This window comes from Pipistrellus kuhlii, unplaced genomic scaffold, assembly GCF_014108245.1.
Source record: "Pipistrellus kuhlii isolate mPipKuh1 unplaced genomic scaffold, mPipKuh1.p scaffold_m20_p_12, whole genome shotgun sequence".
In the NCBI taxonomy this organism is placed as follows: Eukaryota; Metazoa; Chordata; class Mammalia; order Chiroptera; family Vespertilionidae; genus Pipistrellus; species Pipistrellus kuhlii.
The window spans coordinates 25,292,283-25,312,101 of record NW_023425427.1 but is presented as its reverse complement, the minus strand read 5'-3'; the positions used below and the strand labels follow the sequence as shown (position 1 = coordinate 25,312,101).

Genomic DNA, 19,819 nt, shown 5'->3' with positions numbered 1-19,819 from the left:
TAGAGGGCATGCAGGAGGCAACCAATCAGATGGTCCTCTTATCATTGATGTTTCTATCTCCCTTTTCCTTCCTCTCTGAAATCAATAAAAATATTTTGTAAAACCTCATGAAATAAATATATGCTTGAATGATTGATCCAATAAAAAATAAATTATTAGAGCTTGAGCTATGCTATTTGCTATCAGAATTTGTTATAAATGACAAAGAAGGACATGAACTGAGACTCAGTTTTCCACAGGGAGGAAGGAGTACCACTATAGCAAGGCACCTCCATTGTCTTAGTTTTATATAAAGCTTTGAAGACCCCAGTGCTATATGAATGCATGGCATGCTCACAAAATATCCCCCTTTTTTTGTTCTCAGATGATGAAAATAAGTTAGATCAGCACGTTACAATTATGAGATGCTTAGGAAATGTGTAATGTTAATATCTCTTATAAAATTTTAAAATTTCCACTAGTCATTAAAAATATAAAAATAAGAGAAAATATTTTTGGTAATCTTTACCCGAGGACAATTTTTCTATTGATTTTTAGAGAAAGTGAAAGGGAGGGAGGAGGAGAAAGAGAGAGATAAAAACAAAACAAAACATGGATGTGAGAGAGACACATCAATTGGTTGCCTCCCCCATGCACCACAACTAGAGCCAGGGATGGAACCTATAACCCAGGTACATGCCCTTGACCTGGAATTGAACTCATGGTCCGTGATGCTCTAACCACTGAGAAACACTGACCAGGGCAGGAGAAAATAATTTAAATGAACAATGTCGAGCCCATATATACAAAAAATCATTTCAAGATATAATCAATGTAAAAAATTGAGGCATTGCAAGTCTTTAAAATCCAGTGTATATTTTAGTTACAGCACATCTTGATTCAAACTAGCCATATTTTAAGGACTCAATAGCCACACAGGGCCAGTGGCTGCCATTATAGGACAGCAAAGGGTTAGAAACATGTTTTGCATTCATCTTATCAACTATTCTTTGGGTTTCTGGTGCCATTCATTTCCTCCTTCCCCATCCAATGACTCTTAATGATTTATCCTAACATTATCAGATTGGTTAGAGATGTAACATTTTGTACAAATCTTTTTGGCAAGTATATAGGGCACAAATTCTAAGGTAAAATAAAAACAAAGCAGGTTTTAATCCCTATTTCACAGTTGAAGAGCTGAAGTTGTGGGGTATCTATGGTCACATGACTAGATAAGTCTCAGGCCATAACAAAAATCCAGGTCCTGGGACACTTCGCTTTCATCTCACCATCTCTTAGAAACCCAAGTACTTTCTAGCAGGGAAAACAGCTCGTTTCAGAGTTAAGCAATGCGGAAAAAGGACCTCCTGTTTCAATATGCTTACCCAACTCCTACACAAAAGGCCAAATGGCTTTCTGGGGTGACAAGAAGGTTAGGTCTCAAAAGGAAGTTATTTCTACAACTTGAAAGACATACTTGGTTCTCTTCCAAAGGCAGGAGAACCTTTAAAAATAAATCAATTCCTCATTTTAAGAACAACCATGTAGAACATGCATGCTGGATCAAATGTCACGTCTGAGAAAATGTCACCATCAAAGCCAAGTTCAGCAACCGAACCCCCCCAAGCAGGATAAAATCTTATCGGAATTCATAAAAACCAGCTGTTCTTCTCTCTGTTTCACTGAGTCTAACCTTATGTAGTATTTCTTGTTTAAGTAAACATAAAAAGCATTTACAGCAGAAGTCAGAAAACCAGACTCTTCCTTTAAAAACTACCTCTTCCCCTCTGGTTCCTCTCTTCCCAATTCTTACCTCTTACATACCTCACTCTTATTTAATGAGTTTAGTCATATAAAAGTTTTAATGTTAGAAAATCTCTCTCTCTCTCATTGCCATACCCCTACTCTCCTGCTCTTCCCAATCCCTTTCTATCTTTTGTTTCTCTCCTGCTATTCTACCAATACCACCACTACCTCCACTTACCATCCCCACCCACTAAGAAGGAAAATAGGTCCATAAAATGGATTTAGCACTGCTAAGAATCAGCACATGTGAATTTTGTTCTTTAGTTTTTAAAATGGTTTTTGCGATTGGTGTGAGAAATCTGAAATTGTTTTGTTTATTGAAGGATATAGCAGGTAAGTAAATATGTTGGTATTCTTTGGAACCAGGGTTGTTTTATGGGAGAAGAGAGATAAATATAGATTGAGGTGAGGTGGGGAAAATATGGTGTTGGAATTACATTGGAGACTAATGATTAACATGCCTGTATGTACTTGTGTGTGTGTGTGTGTATATATATGCTTGAGTGTATATGTGTATTGTGTGTATGTGAGTATATATACTATTCACTGAAAGGGTAAGAAGCATGACAACCAGGTAGCAATTAGCTCATGTTACATTCAGGCCTTGGTTTCTGACAACAATTCCTCTGTAAATGGAACCATATGTCCTTGCAGAAATGGCTGTGTCTAAGATCAGGATGAGGGAAGTAAAAGTAGATCTGAACTGTCTTGTGCCAGGAAGTAAGGAATACTCAAGGAGGAATGAGGGGAATAGAAGCAGCCTGAAGGGCCTTCTGGTGGCCAGTTTCTAGAATCAAGATGGTAATTAGGATAATATATTGAAATAAAAAGGAACACATAAGAATCTAATGAGTTTTTTGTGGTTTTTTTTTTGGTGGTAAAATATGTCCAGCATAAAAAGTTATCATCTTAACCATTTTAAAATGCACAATTCAGTGGCATTAAGGACACTTACACTGTTGTGCAACCCTCACCTTCATTCATCTCCAGAAGTTTTTCATCTTTGCAAACTGAAATTCTGTATCTATTAAACAACTAGAGGCCCAGTATATGAAAATTCATGCATGGGGGTGTGGGGGGGGGTTTCCTCAGCCTGGCCTGCCCCCTCTCATAGCCCTCAGAGGATGTCCTACTGACAAGCTGCAGTTTGGCCTCCCGCTGCAGGAAGCAACTGGGTCGATCAGGGGAAGGTACCACCCCATTACCACGCTGCTGCTGCCATTGCTGGCCGCCGTGGCTGCTGCCTGCCCTTGCCCCTCATAGCTGCCTTGGTTTTGTCCAGAAGGATGTCTAATTAGACATCTGGTCTAATTAGCATATTACCCTTTTATTAGTATGGATAACTTCCCATTCCCAATTCCTTCTAACCCCTGACAAACAAATTCTACTTTCTGTCTCTCTGACTACTCTAGGTACCTGGTAAAAGGGGACTCACACAATATTTGACCTTTTCTGTCTCATTTATTTCAAACAGCATAATGTATTCAAGGTTCATTTCATGTTGTAGCATGTGTCAAAATTTATTCCATTTTATAGCTGAATAATATTCCATTGTATTTATTGAATTTTGTTTACGCACTCATCTGTTGGTGGACATGTGGGTTGTTCCCACCTTTGGCTATTGTGGATAATGCTGCTATGAACATGTGTGTAAAAATATCTGTTTTAGTTTCTGCTTCCAATTCTTTTGGATATATACCAAGAAATGGAATTGCTGAGTCAAATGATAATTTTATGTTTAATCAGTAAGAGGTATGGTGAGTTTTGAAAAAAAGGGAAAAGAAATACTTTTTCTACAGAAAATTTCTAGTTAATAAATGTAAAAAATAGAATCATTAAAAATCATCATTTCCCCTATGCATGTAATAGATCCCATTGACATTGATCATCAGTGAATGCTAACGGATAGAGAACAGGATGTTCACACCATGGCAAACGCCACCCTTCAGATCACTTATTACAGAGAAAGGAACTTTCCCAATGGAGCGATCTAGCAGGAACTATGTTATCCAAGTGGTCAAACTTAGCATCAACAACAGGGGGACAAACCGGCATTAAGTGTCTCTTAACATGCCCAGTGGAAAGGACCTCACCACATAGTATTCTTTACTTTCTAATAACAGCTTTATTGAGATATAATTCACATACCATACACATAATTTACCACTCAAAGTGCACAATTCAATGGTTTTTTTTTAGTATATTCACAGAATTGTGCAACTATCACTACAACAATTTTTAGAATATTTTCACCCCCCTTTCAAAGAAACTATAGACTCACTAGCAGTCAGTTCTCCTTTTTCCAAATTCCTCCAGCCCTAGATAATCAGTCTCTCTCTTTCTCTGGATTTTCCTATGGCCAGAAATTTCATATAAATGGAATTATAAAATACTTGGCCTTTTGCAACTGGCTTCTGTCATTGTACAACATACATGGATGTATCAGTACTTCATTCCTTTTTATTGCCAAATAATATTCCATGATATGAACATACCTCATTGTATCCATTATTCAATCAATGGACATTTATGTTATCTCCACTTTTCTTCTATTATGAATAATGCTGCTATGAACATTTATTTCCACGGTTTTTTGTGGACATGTTTTCACTTCTCTCAGGTATATAACTAGGAGAGGAATTGTTGGGTCCCCTGAAACTCTTGTTTTAACCTTTTAAGCAGCTTCTTGACTCTTCTCCAAACTGGCTGTGCCATTTATAATCTGCGTGCCAAGTAGGAGGTTTCCTCCATAAACTATTCTTGCTGAATGTTTAAATCTAGTGAGAAAACAAAACTAGAAATCCTCTTTGTAGGGAATTTTATAAGAAAACTGGCCTGGACCCTTCAAAAATGTCAATGCCACTAGAGACAAAAATAAAATGGTAAGGGGGGATGGTGCAATTTAAAGGAGAATAAGGATACAAAGTAAATATAATGTAGTGTTCTTGGTTTGTTCCTGGAGTTAAAAAAAAAAAGGGGGGGGGGGGGACCTGTGCCCTACCCAGTTAGAGCACTGGCCAGAGGATTAAAGAGTTGTGGGTTTGATTCCGGTCAAGGGCATGTATCTTGGTTGCAGGCTAGGTTCCTAGCTCGGACCAGGGCTTATGTGGGAGGCAACCAATTGATGTGTCTCTCTCACATTGATGTTTCTCTTTCTGTCTCTCCCCACCTCTTCCATTCTCTAAAAATAAATAGATAAATAAGTAAATATTCTTAGGTGAGGATTAAAAAGAAAAAGGAGAATCTGTAAAGGGCATATTGGGAGCACATGGAGACATTTGAGCTTGCCTTTTCTATTGTATAATATTATAGCTACAAAGCAAACTTTCCTGGGTTTGCTAATGGTACTAATGGAGAAGACCCTTGTTTGGAGGAGACATTTCTTGAAGTATAGAAGTGTGACATCATAATGTTTGCTGTGGACTTTTACTTGCATAAAGTAGCAAGGAGGGACCTGGAGAATATTATGCTAAGTGAAATAAGCCAGTCAAAGAAAGAAAAACATCACATGACCTCATTTATATGTGGAATCTAATGAACAAGATAGATCCAAGACATGGAAGCATGACAAATCTCAGAGGGGGAGGGGGTGGGTGGGAAGAGACTAACCAAAGAACTTATATGCACAGCCCATGGACATAGACAACAGTGGGTTAAGGACTGGGGAGGGTGGGCAGCAGGGTGGAGAGAACAATGGGGGGAAAAGGGACATCTGTAATACTTTCAACAATTAGATAACTTTACAAAAAGAAAAAATTAAGAGTGTGTGTGTGTTTGTGTGTGTGTGTGTGTGTGTGTGTGTGTGTGCGCGCCCACACACATGTGCACATGCACTGGGGCACATATGCAAAAAGAGGATAGATAGAGATAGGAAGTATCACAAAACATTAGCAATTTGCGGAGGGTATATGAGTGTTCATGTGCTATTCTTTCAAGTTTTTTTTTCCTAGTTGAAATTTTTCTTTTTAAAAGTTGAGAGGAAAAGTTATTTGAAGAACACAGAAACAACAACAAAAATACTAACCTAGAGAAAATATGAATTAAAATGGGTGAGAACTTTTCAAATGCCGCCTCAATTTATGATCCCAACTTCTAACAAGCTGATGTTATAAAACTCATAACCTTACTTTAAGATTCAGGTTTAGATCCATGCTAGAGTGACAGGCAACAACCCTCCTGAGATTCTCTCCAGTCCTCTAACTTGCCTTGAGTACGTCATTGGACCACTTTGGACTGAAGTTATCCATGAGGTGATCTGGGCTGACCTAGAAGAGAGTTGAGGGTTCCTTCAGGATTACTGACTCTGTAACCCAATTCTTTGAGTGGGATTCAGGATGAATCTCTGAACATATTCTCAATGAGGTGATGCTTTAGGGCTTCTGCTTCACGGAACTTTAGATAAGATGAGCGATTTATTTCAGTACTAACCAAGAATCGTTGGTCATATTTAAACACATGAGCCTGAACATGGTGGGAATATCCCTTGGTCCCTATGCCAATGCACTCCGCCCTCAGATGGGTCCTGCTGCACACTGAGGTTTGGTTCCCAGTCAGTGGCCTCTGGGCACCTCACCAGGGAGCAAGCCTCCACCCATGACTCATGATACCCCTGGGAGAGCCAGGGAGACAGAGATGGAATGTTCCCTTTGGCCCTTTCTATATCAGACTCTTAGGATATAATTAGGAAGCAGTGCTCAGAACAGATGTGTAGGGAGTTAGGTTGGAAGTGACCAGGGAGAGGAGTGAGAAGGCATCTTGTCTGGAGGTGTTCTAGGATGCTAAGGTTATCTGATAAACGATGAAGCAGCCCAGACAGCCCTTGGGAAAAAGGACAGAACTTCCCAGATCTAGCCAAAGTCAGGAAGGGGCCAAAGTGTCTCCATATTAGAATTGCCCAATAGATTTGAATCTCAGGGTCCAAGGTCCCAGGGCACAGACATTTTCTCATCTCAAAAACATTTTTTTAAGTCAGGAGGGAATAGAGGTTAAAAAAAAAAAAAACTTCTCAAGATGATTATAATTTATGAAATTCCAGAATGCCCTCACTTTATTATTCTCCAATTCTAAGTCCTTTATTTCTCTACAGTTTGGAAATTTAAAAGCCATTTAATCATTTTACAAACAAGGAAGCAAGTTCAGAGAGGGCCAGGAATTTGCCCAAGTTATCCAGCTCAGTAGCCTCTAAGGCACTGTTCCAACCCCTGCTTTGCTCACCAGACCAGACCTTACTCTTAGACCCCAAGTGCAGTCCAGGTGTTTCTGAAGTTGCACAGAAATCAGAAGACATGCCATTCTCCACATGGGCCCTGGGCACCAGCTCACTGGCAGGCTTTGGGAACCAGGGCCCATTTTCCACTGAGACAGAGAACTTGGACATGCAACCTGAGTGTAGGTAGGAGAGATCACGATCACATGACTCTTCCTTCTCCTCCTATGCTTATTTTTATTTTTAATATATTTTTATTGATTTCAGTGAGGAAGGAAGAGGGAAAAAGAGGTAGAAACATCAATGATGAGAGAAAAATCAGTGATTGGCTGCCTCCTGAGCACCCCACACTGAGGATCGAGCCTGAAACCAGGCATGTGCCCTGACTGGGAATAGAACCATAATCTCCTAGTTCATAGGTCAACAAAATCAACCACTGAAGCACACCGGCTGGGTGCCCTCCTATATTTTCCCCAACTGAATTAAACCAAACTTGTGAGCAGGTCAAAAAGTCTGAATCAATTGGGGGTGAGACGAGTTAAAAAAAAATAAGTGCACTTGAGACATAATCCAGGCAGAATATCAAAGCTAAATGAGTCCCATTTACACCAGCATCAGAACATGCCCTTCAGGTGGTATTTGATCTTTCTTGGCTCTCTGGCACTGGTTCAAAGGTCACTGTCTTGTTTTGTTTGTATCAATCTGCAAAATAAATTCAAAATCATCTCTGGCTTGTTTATTTCTCTCCTCCAGGGAAATAAAAAAATTAAAAATATTCTCCATGCAACTGTTTCAAATCCACTTAAAAGAAAGATCTTTAATCCTCAAACTTCATCTAGCAGATGCACAATCCTGATATTTCTGGGGTTTTTAATTGCATGACTTGTGTGTGTAAATATTGATAGAGATAACACCGACAGTTGTGTGAGCAGGTTGAAGCCCAGCCAGGGAGAAAGTAATCATTTGAAAGTGACCAGGAACCGAGATTTTGAGAAAGAGAGTCCTCTTTTCATATAATTTACTGTTTTTATAATCCAACCGTTAAAGGAAGATCTAAGACCTCCCACTGCACATGCCTTATCTTTCCCATCGAGAGAAACATGAAGCACAGGTGTTAATAGCTTGGCCTGGGAAGTCAGGCAGCTGGGTTCAGTCTCCCAGGTGCCTTAACCCAAATCAGCCTCCATTTCCACATACTGAGAGTATCCACACTTAAGAATTGCTGAGGATACAAGGATATCTCTTCAAAAAAGCCTGACACAGATTCACACTCATTAGTGCCTGCCCTTAGGCATGGGCTGAGATGACCCAGGATAAGTGCTGACCCAGGTGACACATAACACTCTCCAAGTGGAGGCATGTCTGCTGAGTAACACTCTGACCTCTGCCCTCAACCCTGTCTATGCTATCAGAGCCCTGCCCCTGAGGGTGAGGCCTGGGGTCTTCCTGACCTGATGGTGACCTCATTGGATAAGTCTGTCACATGCTAAGTATTCATTCGAAAGGTCACAGGACTTAGTTATGAGCCGCATTCTCCACCCTTAGCTTTAGACAAGCAAACATGATGTGTTGGTCACCATATGCCTTACTTTTTTGACTTGTTTCTCAATTATTTTACAACTAGATTGCTGAGTTGTAACACAATTCATTGAGTCTCTCTTCTAGCTAATAAGCCAGCCATTCTTCCTCACAGCACCATTTTTTGCTTGCTTCCGTATGATTCCAAAGCAGCTGCTTGGTGACTCAGCCTAGGAAGAGTCATCACCGCTGACTTGACTTGCACCGGGCATTAGCTGCTCACCAACCACACCCCAACAGCTGATGCGGCCAGCCTCATGCTTCCTCCACAGCTTCTGAGCCCCATGACTATGCCAGGCTTCCTGCTTATCTTGCATCTCAGAAGCAGAAGTTCCAACTGCCAAATGTTTCTTTGGAAAAAGAAAAACATGGCCCTGTAGACTCTCTGTTCCTTTTTGCCTGGTGTCACACCCCAAAGGTAAGAAAACAAACACGGATCATGTGAAAGAACAGCTTAGTGATCCTCCACGATTGTGGCTATCACCCTGGCACAAAGCCCTCGGGCAGCTTTGAATTTAGGATGTTATTTTCACACAAGGTTTGAATGTCACTTCACTAACAATTATGAAGCCCACAAGGTACAGAGAGGACCAGGGCATGATTTCCAGTCTCAAAGAGCTCCTGGTCTGAGGTGGGAGTGACGCCTAAAGAATTACAATGTAATATGCTCCATACGAGGTATCATAGGTACACTGGAAAGAGTGCCTAACCCCACAGAGGTGGGAGGTTGTCACAGAAAGTCTGCTGCAGTCCTGGGTGCCTTCTTCCAGATAAACAGGTGAAGCTGGCTGTGTGTGCGTGCAGAGGGACTGGGTGCCAGGATATTCAAACAGATGAGACATATGAGCAAACAGAGAGGCAAGGGCTGTGCCAGCACCACAGTCCCATAGGGAGGGCAGAGGAGGCTGGAGAGTCTGTCAGAGCAGGTTCAGGAGAGGCCACAGTGGCCCTCAGATCACCTGTTGGGTTCATTTTTTAATAAACCAGATTATTTTGTCCCAGAAGTTGGCTTTTCAGTAGATAGGCTTTTGGCAAAGTACCTGCATTCATGTCAGGCGCTGGAGCTGCAAAGGTGCATAAAAGCTACTACATGTCCTTGGCTTTCACGGACCTTTCAGTGTCCCTCTCTCTCTCTCTCTCTCTCTCTCTCTCTCTCTCTCTCTCTCTCTCTCTCTCTCTCTCTCTCTCTCTCTTTCTCTCTCTCTGACAAAAAAGAAGGCAGAGAGCCTAGAGGCTAAAATACCAGCAGACTCATTCCTATCATCCTTTTTTGCAACTATTCCCACCTTAACTATTTAAATTTTTAGAAGACTTATAGTGTCTTTTATTTCTAAAAGAGAATCTAGACAAACTTTCTAGGTATTTCTACCCTTAATAAGTTACGCAGTCACACACAAAAGCAGTTTCCTAATCATATCTTGTAAGTGGCGAACTTAAATTTTTACTTCTAATTACAGATAGGAAAGTGCCAAAATATTTTAATTTAGGGGAAATACAAAGCATGGTACCAATGTGAAAGCTATTTCACATTAATTTAGATAATTCTTAATTAAACATGACAGTTTTAAGTGTCATAAATCGAGATGAAATATTGAGATACAATGTCTCAAAGCTCCATGACATTTGAGCTTCCAAAAAGAAGTGTCAATGAAAAAAAAAAAATGGAAAAAAAAAGAAAGAGAAAAGAAAAAAACTAAGGAAAGCTTATTTTTCTGGTTTCTAATGAATAGCTTTTACTCTAAAGGTAGATTTACTGATAAACACACCCATCGTGTGTGCAGAGGCAAACACACAGACACACACACACACTTAACAATTTGGTTCTGTTGGATTTGTTGCTGTATCCCATTTGAGTCCCCAGCTTTAAAAAAAAAAAAAAAATCTTTGACTAGAGAAAGGATGCTTTCTAGGATGTTTTGCCTAGGATACTATTGCAGAGCTAACCAATTAATGAGAAACTCTGCCTTTAAATTCAATAATACCAGATGAATACGTGAGTGCCTTGGCAGCATTCCAAAACAAATCTGGAGGGTAATTTACCCCTTGGCACAAGTCAGTGAGGTAACTAGGTGTTCAGAGCAGGCAAGGCTAAGGGGGACAGGGCTGGTGTGGGGGGTGGGGGGTACAGAGCAGGACTGACACACCTGTCACCTCTCTACCTTCAGAAAAGGAGAGCCCAGCTTTACCAGGAGGAAAAAGCAAACTGTGAAGGACTTCAGAGCTCACAAGAACTTTACTAGCACCATTAATTATGATTCTAGCTTTTATTAAAGAGCTTTGAGTCACGAGGGCCTTTCACATGTTCCCCATTACATTTTAAGATAGCAGCAAAATAGGATGGAATTTAAGAGACTCAAGGCAATCATTTCACATATGTGGAACAGATGGATAGATGTTCACATAGATTGACGGTCACACTGGTTTCTGGACTGTCTGTAACTTTGTGAAATTTCCCTCTTCTGCCAGATTTTTAAAGGCATTTCTTTGGATGTGGTAGGATGTGCTAGCCTTGAGGTAGGGGGAAAAAATTAATATTTCAATGGTCAAGTAATTTCCTGTCTCTCAAATCAGGCTCAATTGGAGTGGGTGGTCAGATTTACTTCTGATAATGATTAAGGAGAAAACCGGTTCTTTCTCCTTTAATTTTTTTTTCTTTGCCATTTTCCAAAACCTTACATCCCAAGCTCTGATCATAGCAACTTTTACACTACCGTGAACACTGATTGACCAGAGAACGAGGGGATAAGTAAAAATGCTCCAGCCTAAGATGTTGGTGGAGAATTTGTGGTTGCTGTTGTGACACTAGCTGGTACTTGACGTTCTCAGTAGGGAGAAGAATGTACCACATGACGTCACCATCCAACGAGAAGAAAGAGCCCAAGCTGAGCACCTGCCAGAGGACCAGCACCCTGGGCTCCAGCCAGCGTCTGAACATGGGCCTCCCTGTTCCCAGGGGCTCTTGCAGAATCTGAATTTTCAAATTGGATGAGGAAGGGGGACTGAAAGATACATTCAAACAGATGTTTACAAAATTAGAAGAGTGTCTTAAAATACGCGAAGCCCTGAGAAACTCTTCGACAGAAAGTGACATCCATGGACTCCTGTCACTTCACGGGGCCCCCATTTCCTCAGGTGAGTGTTTAACAGACCTTCCGGAGCATCAGCCTTTTGCTTCCTGAGAATGAGCAGTTGGGCTGGAAGAGTCATGTATACACAGATGGGACATTATCGGAGCTCTCTTGGGTGTTAAAAAATGCCATCCTCTGTGATCCTGCCCCATGATTACTAGACTTTATTGCTTAATAGTAATGGTGGATATTGGATGTTTAAGTTTTACACTTGGTAAGCTACCATCTCAATAGATGAAAATACCTTTGGTGGAAGAAAGGGACATTTGTAATACTTTCAACACTTCTAGAAACATTGAATTCTAAAGTAGGTACTTGCACGGGAATGGTAGGCAAATAACTGTTTAATTATTAACTTTCCTTTTAACAATGTTTTTGTGAGGAGCCTTTGCAATTAAATTTGTGTCACATATGCAAATATGATGTGACCGTGGTATCCTAAAGAGCTCCTAAAAGCATCTTTATGGGAGCTGCTGCCCAAGAGCCCATCAGCCTCATTCTTTTTCCCAGGGCCCACTGAGTACAGAGGTAGAAGGCTTTTGAGAAGTCAGGCAAGCTGTCCTTTGCCCTTGGGAAATTCTACATCTAAATCGTCCAGGCAGATTCCGCAGGACCTTTAAGGGGATCAGAAAGATTTGCTTCTAGGACAGGTCTAGAATGAGAATTTTCCAAGTTGGAGATACTACAAACAGCAAAAATATGAGGCTCTTTGGACTCCAAAGAAATCATCACTAGTGAGTGTGAGTTATAAGCTAACTCAAATGTAGGAGCCTTGCCACTGAGCACATGCCTTTGTAATATTTATTAAGAAGTTGTAAGACCTAATGTGTTCATACAGCACTCCTGAGAGACATTCGTAAGTAAGGCTTATCAACAAATACATATGAATCATTTCTTTACAAATAAAAGCTGGCAAAACAGAAGAAAATATTGTTCAAGGCTCTACCTTTGTTTTGTTTTGTTACTCATTATCTTAGGATATTTTTCCATTAATTTTTAGAGATAGTGCAAGGGAGGAGGACACACACACACACACACATCAATGTGAGAGAGACACACCGATTGGTTGGCTCCCACAAGGAATTAAACCTGCAACCCAGATGAACGCCTTTGACTGGGAATCAAACCTGTGAGCCGATGCTCTACCACTGAGCAACAGTAGCCAGGGCAAGGCTCAATCTTATTGGAAAAATATGTTGGTTAAAAAACGCTGAACTAACTTTCTGATAATTTTTCTTTCATAAGCAGCCTGTCTGCAATAGGCAAAGATTTTCAACATCCTAGCTGAGCAATAATCCTGCAAACATTTAAAATTTTTAAAAATCACTCTTCATTTCCTTATACATACTGTTAAAGTGTTCCCAGCTCCAAAATAAGGATAATCAAATGAAATCCTTAGCAAAGAATTACTGAGGGAAGGAATACACCACTAAAAATGAAAGCTAAGGAAGACTTTGTTCAACCTGTCTTCACTAATCAACTGTTTCAAGTGAACACTAATTTTGTCATTCCATGCTAAGTCATCAATTTTAGCCCACAGAGAAAATTATTCAGAAAATAATAGAGAAGGAATGGATGAAAATGACCTAAACAATGAGTTCATTTTTGGCTTTTGAACTTGCCCCAATAATAACCTTATCTTTCTTGAGTGCTGTTTAATTTGCAAAGCACTTCCATTTGCCCATGTTGGCTTATGAAGTAGACAGAGCATGTGTGGGCTGCACAGACCAGGTGGAGAAATGCAAAGACCAGAGATGTTTTATGGCTTCCCCTAGGACTAGGGTGGGCACTTACGCCCATGGACTTGATCTACTTGTGGCCTGTTTTTGTCTGGACCATGAGTTGAGTGGCTTTACATTTTGCCAGTAAAGTTTACAAGCGAGTCCCATTCCTTTGTGTATGCATGGCCAATAGCTGCTTTTGCACTACAATGGCTGAGTTGAACAGTTGCCAGAGAGATGGTATAGCCCTTAAAGCCAAAAATATTTCCTCTGGCCTTTTACAGAAAAAAGTTTGCTGCCTCCTGCCTGAGACCCACAGGGGAGCCATGAGAAGAGCCCAGATTTTTAGGAACCCATCCAATGTCCTTTCCACTCAATCTTTTGCTTTTCGTTAGGCCATTTCAGCATGTGGTTCATCCCAGGCATATGTCCGAGGGTTAAGAGGAACTTTATGAGGCATGAAATAGGTGCTTGAGGCATAAAGAAAGGAGGCATTAAGCAGAGAGCCAGATACGTAAGTGAAGGAGACACAGGACTTGCTTCCTAGTTTCACAGGTCTGTGGAAGGAGAGGAATTCTGCTCCAGAATGGACCAAACCCAGAATCTATGTTTCAATATACCATGTAACTGACATATACCTATACCTGATTTACATGATTTAAATGGCCTTGTGAACTGATATTTACAGTAGCTATGAGACAGAGTTGATGCTGGAATGGATTAAGACTTTGAGGATTATTGGAATAGGGGAAATATATTTTGCTTGCGGGATGGATACGAATGGGGGCAGACTGCTGATTTGATTAGCATCCCTCTGAAATTCTTGCAAACCTCAACCTCAGGAAGTAATTATCTTTGAGGATGTAATCTAGTTATATCCAATGACTGGCATCCTTATAAGAAGAAAATTTGGACATGGACAGAACACAGACACATGCACAGGGAGAACCCTGTGAAGTCAGGCGGAGACTGGGAAGGACATCACCATGGCCAGCAAGGACCAGAGGCTAGGAGACAAGCATGGAACAGAGTTTCCCTCACAGTTTCCCGTTGAACCAATCAACCTTAATTCCGGACTTCTAGCCTTCAGACCCATTGCCACATAAATTTCTCTTCGAAGCCACCCAGTTTGAAGTCCTTTGTTACAGCAGCTGTGGGAAACTAACAGATTACTGGGTAGGTGGACATGGCCTGGTGAAAAAGAATTAAGATAAAAAAAGAAAGTTCCTTCCTTTCCATTTGCAATAGCATCGATAGACCAGAGAGTATTATGCTAAGTGAAATAAGGCAGTCAGAGAAAGGTAAGTATCACATGATCTCACTTACATGTGGAATCTAATGAACAAAATAAACTGATGAACAAAATAGATCCAGAGACATAGAAGCATGGGACAGACTGATGAATTTCTATAGTAAGGTGGGGGTGGGCAGAGATTAACCAGGAAACTTACATACATAAGACTATAGACAATAGTGTGATGAAGGGCTGGGGCGGGGGGGGGGGGGGGGGGGGGAGGGGTGCCTGGTGTGGGATGTAGGAGGTCAATGAGAAAAAAATAAAATAAAAACCAAAGGGGACATCTGAAATACTTTCAACAATAAATTTAAAGAGAGAGAGAGAGAGAGAGAGAGAGAGAGAGAGAGAGAGAGAGAGAGAGAGAGAGAGAGAAAGAAAGTGGTAGAATGTCAAACCCCATAAAACCTTTTTGTTCAAAACATAAACTCAGAGTAGCACCAGAAGACCTTGAGGGAAAACAAAAAGCAAAAACCCAGAGACCTTGATTACTAAGACAGATTGGGTTTTACAAACACGTTGCCAAGGTAAGCAGAACTGATATACACTTAAGCATTTTCCTCCCAATAGGTCTGTTTACAATCCACCCCTAAATTCCAAGCTTTCCCTGGTCACCCTACTATGACTGTGAAATCAAATACATTTTAGAACAGGGAAAAAAAAAAAAAAAAAAAAAAAAAAAAAAAGATTAACTAAACCACAAGAACATTCCTGACATTTCTATTGTGATCCTATATTTTCACAGATGGCCTAATTTTTAAAATACCTTGTATAAGGAGATTAGAAAAGAATGGAACAGGTTAAAAATATCTATCGAAAGCATATACTCAAAACCAATGTGCAAAAGAATCATCAGAGTCACTTCCAGAATCTTCCAATGGCTCGGTATGCACCTCTCACATTACTTGGCACCAGATTTGGTGCATGCTGTGTTTTTCTATGTAATTCAGTCACTGAGAAATAAAAAGTTTAGACTGATTGCTTTCAAAGTCTTTGTATATTATATATATAAAGCAAAAATGAACACAGGTGCCACCAGTTCATGATAAAGCTTTCCTTGGGATCTATACTAAATCCCACTCAATTCTGGCTTTTTAGCAGCTATATTTCTTTTTAATAGACCCACAAGAGACTCACCTTAGACAGAATCTTTCTTTTTTATCATCACGTCATTAGTAATTTGGTATGATTATAAAGAAACTATTTCTAATCCTGATTCCTAATGAACTGAGACACAGTATTGTCCAATGAATTCCCATTCCAATATACCATATAAAATTTTATTTGTCTCCTCTCACCATCCTGCCTCATTATTCCCCATGGCCTTACACAGATTTGTGTTTTAAATAACCGTTGTGATATGAAAGCCAATGAGAGCTGATGAATTTATCAGACCCCGCTGCTGGCTGGGAAATAAGCATCTCTCACATAAGCTATCACTTAGCTCCCAGAAGGGCTAGCTCCCAAAACAAACAAACAAAACCCACTGCTTCCTCTGAGTAGTTTACTGGGCATTAGTGAACATATTTTTTAAGACTGGGAATTCTTTAAAAAGTTGGCCCTTAGAAACCCAAGGCCTCTGATGTTCCACTGAAAAACTAACTGGGTATCTTAGCTGAAGGAGAAAATTCACATGCCTTCCTGCTCTTAGCGCCTGAAGCAAGCAAACTAAACAACTGCCCACATTTCCGAATCCCTGCACAGGGGTAGCCCCACATATTGCCATGCTAGAACTTCAGCATACATGAGATCGCAGGGCCAGCCACGGTCATCATGCTTCTCTGGAGTTTGAGCTCAAGAGCTTCTTTTGGCCTCTGACCAAAACACCCAGTAAATCCTGTTCAGAAACATCTGCTGACCAGAGAAGGAAAGCATACAATCACAACAGGGCGACGCCCACAACCACTGTACCTTATTCTGCTCACACATGTACTGTATCCTCAGGGTGTCCATGGCTTTGATCATGGCTTGCATGGCGGTGAATATGTTTTGGTAAACCAGCTTCGTGAATCCCTTTCTGTCTTCATCGCTGTAACCAGACCCGTGGATAATTCTCATTTGCTTGATAAAGGTGCTTTTGCCACTTTCGCCAGTTCCTAATAGACAAAATAAGTGGAAAACCTAGTCAGCAGTCTTCAAAAGGAACACATGGAGAAAGATGGGACGTCCTGGCCGTGTTGGTCCATATCATGATGAATGGGCTGACGGGGATGAACTTGGAAAAGGCGTGTTGAATGTTGATGTAGGGCAGTACCACCCTAAATCCTGGGCAGAGTAGTCTTTCCCCTGGGCTTTAGAAGGCTTTAAATTAATCGATGAATCAATTCATTCATCAAGCAGTCAGTGTCTCTCTCTCTCTCTCTCTCTCTCTCTCTCTTTTTCTCTCTCTCAACACACACACACACACACACACACACACACACACACACACACACAAATTTATTAAGAACACATGAGTATCTGTGTCACTTGGAATAATCCTAAACATCAGCTCTCGTGATTAACACTGTTTAGGCCCCAGGGAATTTTTCCCTACATACATTCCTTTCCCTAAGTCCTCAGAGCTGGTCTAAATGAGATGGTTCCAGCAGCAGGTGGGGGCATGAAGGGCGGACAGGAGGGTCTCTCTGCAATGACAGCTGTGACCGGGACCAGGGGACCAATAAAGTCAAGCTGAGGATCTAGGTTGAGTTTCCTCAGTGGTTCTAAACAGAAACTCAACACCTGGACCTTGAGTATAATCATTCTATTACAAGTGGGGGGGGGGGGGAAATGACAGATATGACTTTTAGAATGGAAAGTATTGGTGGCTGGAGGATTAGGTGACTTAGCTTTTACATCCCACCTCATTATTAATTAGAACGTATGGTTTGGGTTGGTAGCACGGGTCCACTCTACTCTGTTCCTTGTATTTTTATGAGGACTTTCTCCTCCACTCCCCCACAAGCAACATGCTGGTGAGGGCTCCTCCAGGGCCTGAAAAACTGCAGAGAGGTGGGCAATGTGAGCCTGCAACCTGGGAGAAGCTTTTGATCGGTGACCCCTGCTGTCAGCTTACTAAGGGACTCCCTCATTAAGAGGCCACAAAGAGAATGGGAGAGAGGGAGGGTAGAGAGGACCACAGCCCAGAAGGAGTTTTGCTGTTAAAGGTGAGGAAAAGAATATAATTACAATTTTGTTTCTAGATTCTGTTTCATATATAAATAAGGCTAATGGCTATTCTCCATTTACTTTTTGCTTCATGGGTTTGTATTTGCAGCGGAAAAGAACAACAATGGTTTTAAGGACTTGTAAGCTTCATGAAAAGCCCGCTCCGTTTGACATTCTTTTAGCATCATCCTACCGCACTGTCCTCTTTAACAAAATCAGCAAGTTAGTCCTGACTGGTCTAATGTGCTTCTCAACTAAGACTGGGTACTCTCCTGAGTCTCTCCCTGTAACGCTCTGCCGGGATTCTCTGGGCTCCCAGCCCCTTAAACTGATTTCCTATTCCAGAGTAGAGGCTCAATAAGCGATTAAGCTGCACACACAGCTTGCTACTCTGTGTGGCTGGCATATACCCATAAAGTGTGACTATTTTAGGTACAGCTCACCTCCACCAGCTCCTGCTCTCTGTGGGGTAGGCGTGTGCACCTTTGGCCTGGCAGGTCTGGGGCTAGCCTAGAAGACACTTGGCTCTTGGCATCAGTATTTCCCCAAACTCTGTCATCTGTGTGCCTACCTCGTGCTGTTTACCATATCCATAAACCACCTGTGTGGTTATTTAATATTTTTGGATTTTTTATTTAAATAAGCTTGTTACAAAAGGAAATATGCATGTCATAAATGAAAAGCCAGTTATCATCTGCCATGATTAATCAAATTAAATATATTACCAGTATGTAATTAAGACTTCAGTGAAATTCCAAGTAAAAACATCTTGTCTAGCACCAGAGATCTAGGTATTATCGTTTGGAAGACAGTACACACGAATTAGTGTCCTCTTTACATGGAATTTACCCTTCTACATCCCATCCATAAAGGAACTTCCCCCGGAGGCTTCTTGAATCTACCGAGGACCTCACCCAGGAAAAACTGAGGGTTGGAACTCATGTCATTGTAAAAGGGCCAACAAAATGGCTTCACCCCGAAATTCTAAACTCGCTCTGAGATTTGAGAAAGCAATATGACAGCTTAATTTTAAATACACAGAAGGCTCATGAAGAAAAAACAACAACACTGCCTTTTTTTTTTTTTTTTTTTTTTTTTTTTTTTTTTTTTTTTTTTAGGAGCCAGAAGGGAACAGAGGCCAAAGCAAAATAAACCCCTTCCAAGTGATAGCCCAAGGACATCTACACAGAAAGCCAATTGTTCAAGTTTACCTACAATTCTCGATAAAGCCCGCCTCCCTGAGGATCAAGGCCAACAGCTTAGAAGGCTTCTGAGATGGGCAGAGCCACCTTCAGTGGCGGGGGATGTGTTCTAAACCATCTGCGAGAAGTCATTGTTTCCTAGCTCAGTGTTAGAACACTGAGCAGAACAAAATGTAAATCAGAATAAAAATAAGAACACAGTTCTGCATATTGGTCACGTGGCCCAGATGATCTGTGAGACAAGTGGGCTTAGAAGAGATCTGGACACGCTGAGGTGGCTCCTAAGCCAGGATCCTATTTCTCTTGTTCCCTGGAATCGCTGGAGCCTGAAACAGCACATAGTAGAAACCTAATACATATTCATGAATGGATATTTGTTGACTAAGTTGACAGGATGATTACTGTTTTGGAAAGCAGTAGGATGAGTGGGCCTTCCTGGCTCTGGGGAGGCCCAGCATTGGTTGGATAAATCTGAGTACACAATGCTACCTCACCCAGAAGCAGGCACCCTGCCACCTGCCCTTTCTGATAACACTTAGGACCCAGTGCCAGCCACCTGGAGAGGCAGGCTCCAGTTCCATATCAGGGTTTCCTGGTAGTGGAGATTGATGAGTTAATTCCTTCTGAAATATTTAAGCTGGAGGGCTGAGAGGGATTTTGCTCAGCTCCCTCTAACTTCCAGCTGATGCTGGGCAGCAGCCACCCCACACAGTGTGAGCGCTTCTGCACTGTGAGTGCTGTAGTCTTGGAATTTA

At 41.2% G+C, this 19,819-nt stretch overlaps 1 protein-coding gene across 1 annotated transcript in view; it reads right to left on the bottom strand.

The window, feature by feature from the left end:
• LOC118716464 (guanine nucleotide-binding protein subunit alpha-14) overlaps positions 1-19,819 on the bottom strand; it is a 127,361-nt gene that overhangs the window by 42,516 nt on the left and 65,026 nt on the right. Inside the window, exon 2 of the mRNA XM_036433738.2 lies at positions 16,624-16,808. Coding sequence (XP_036289631.1) covers positions 16,624-16,808 — 185 coding nt within the window. The remainder of the gene's footprint in view (positions 1-16,623; positions 16,809-19,819) is intronic.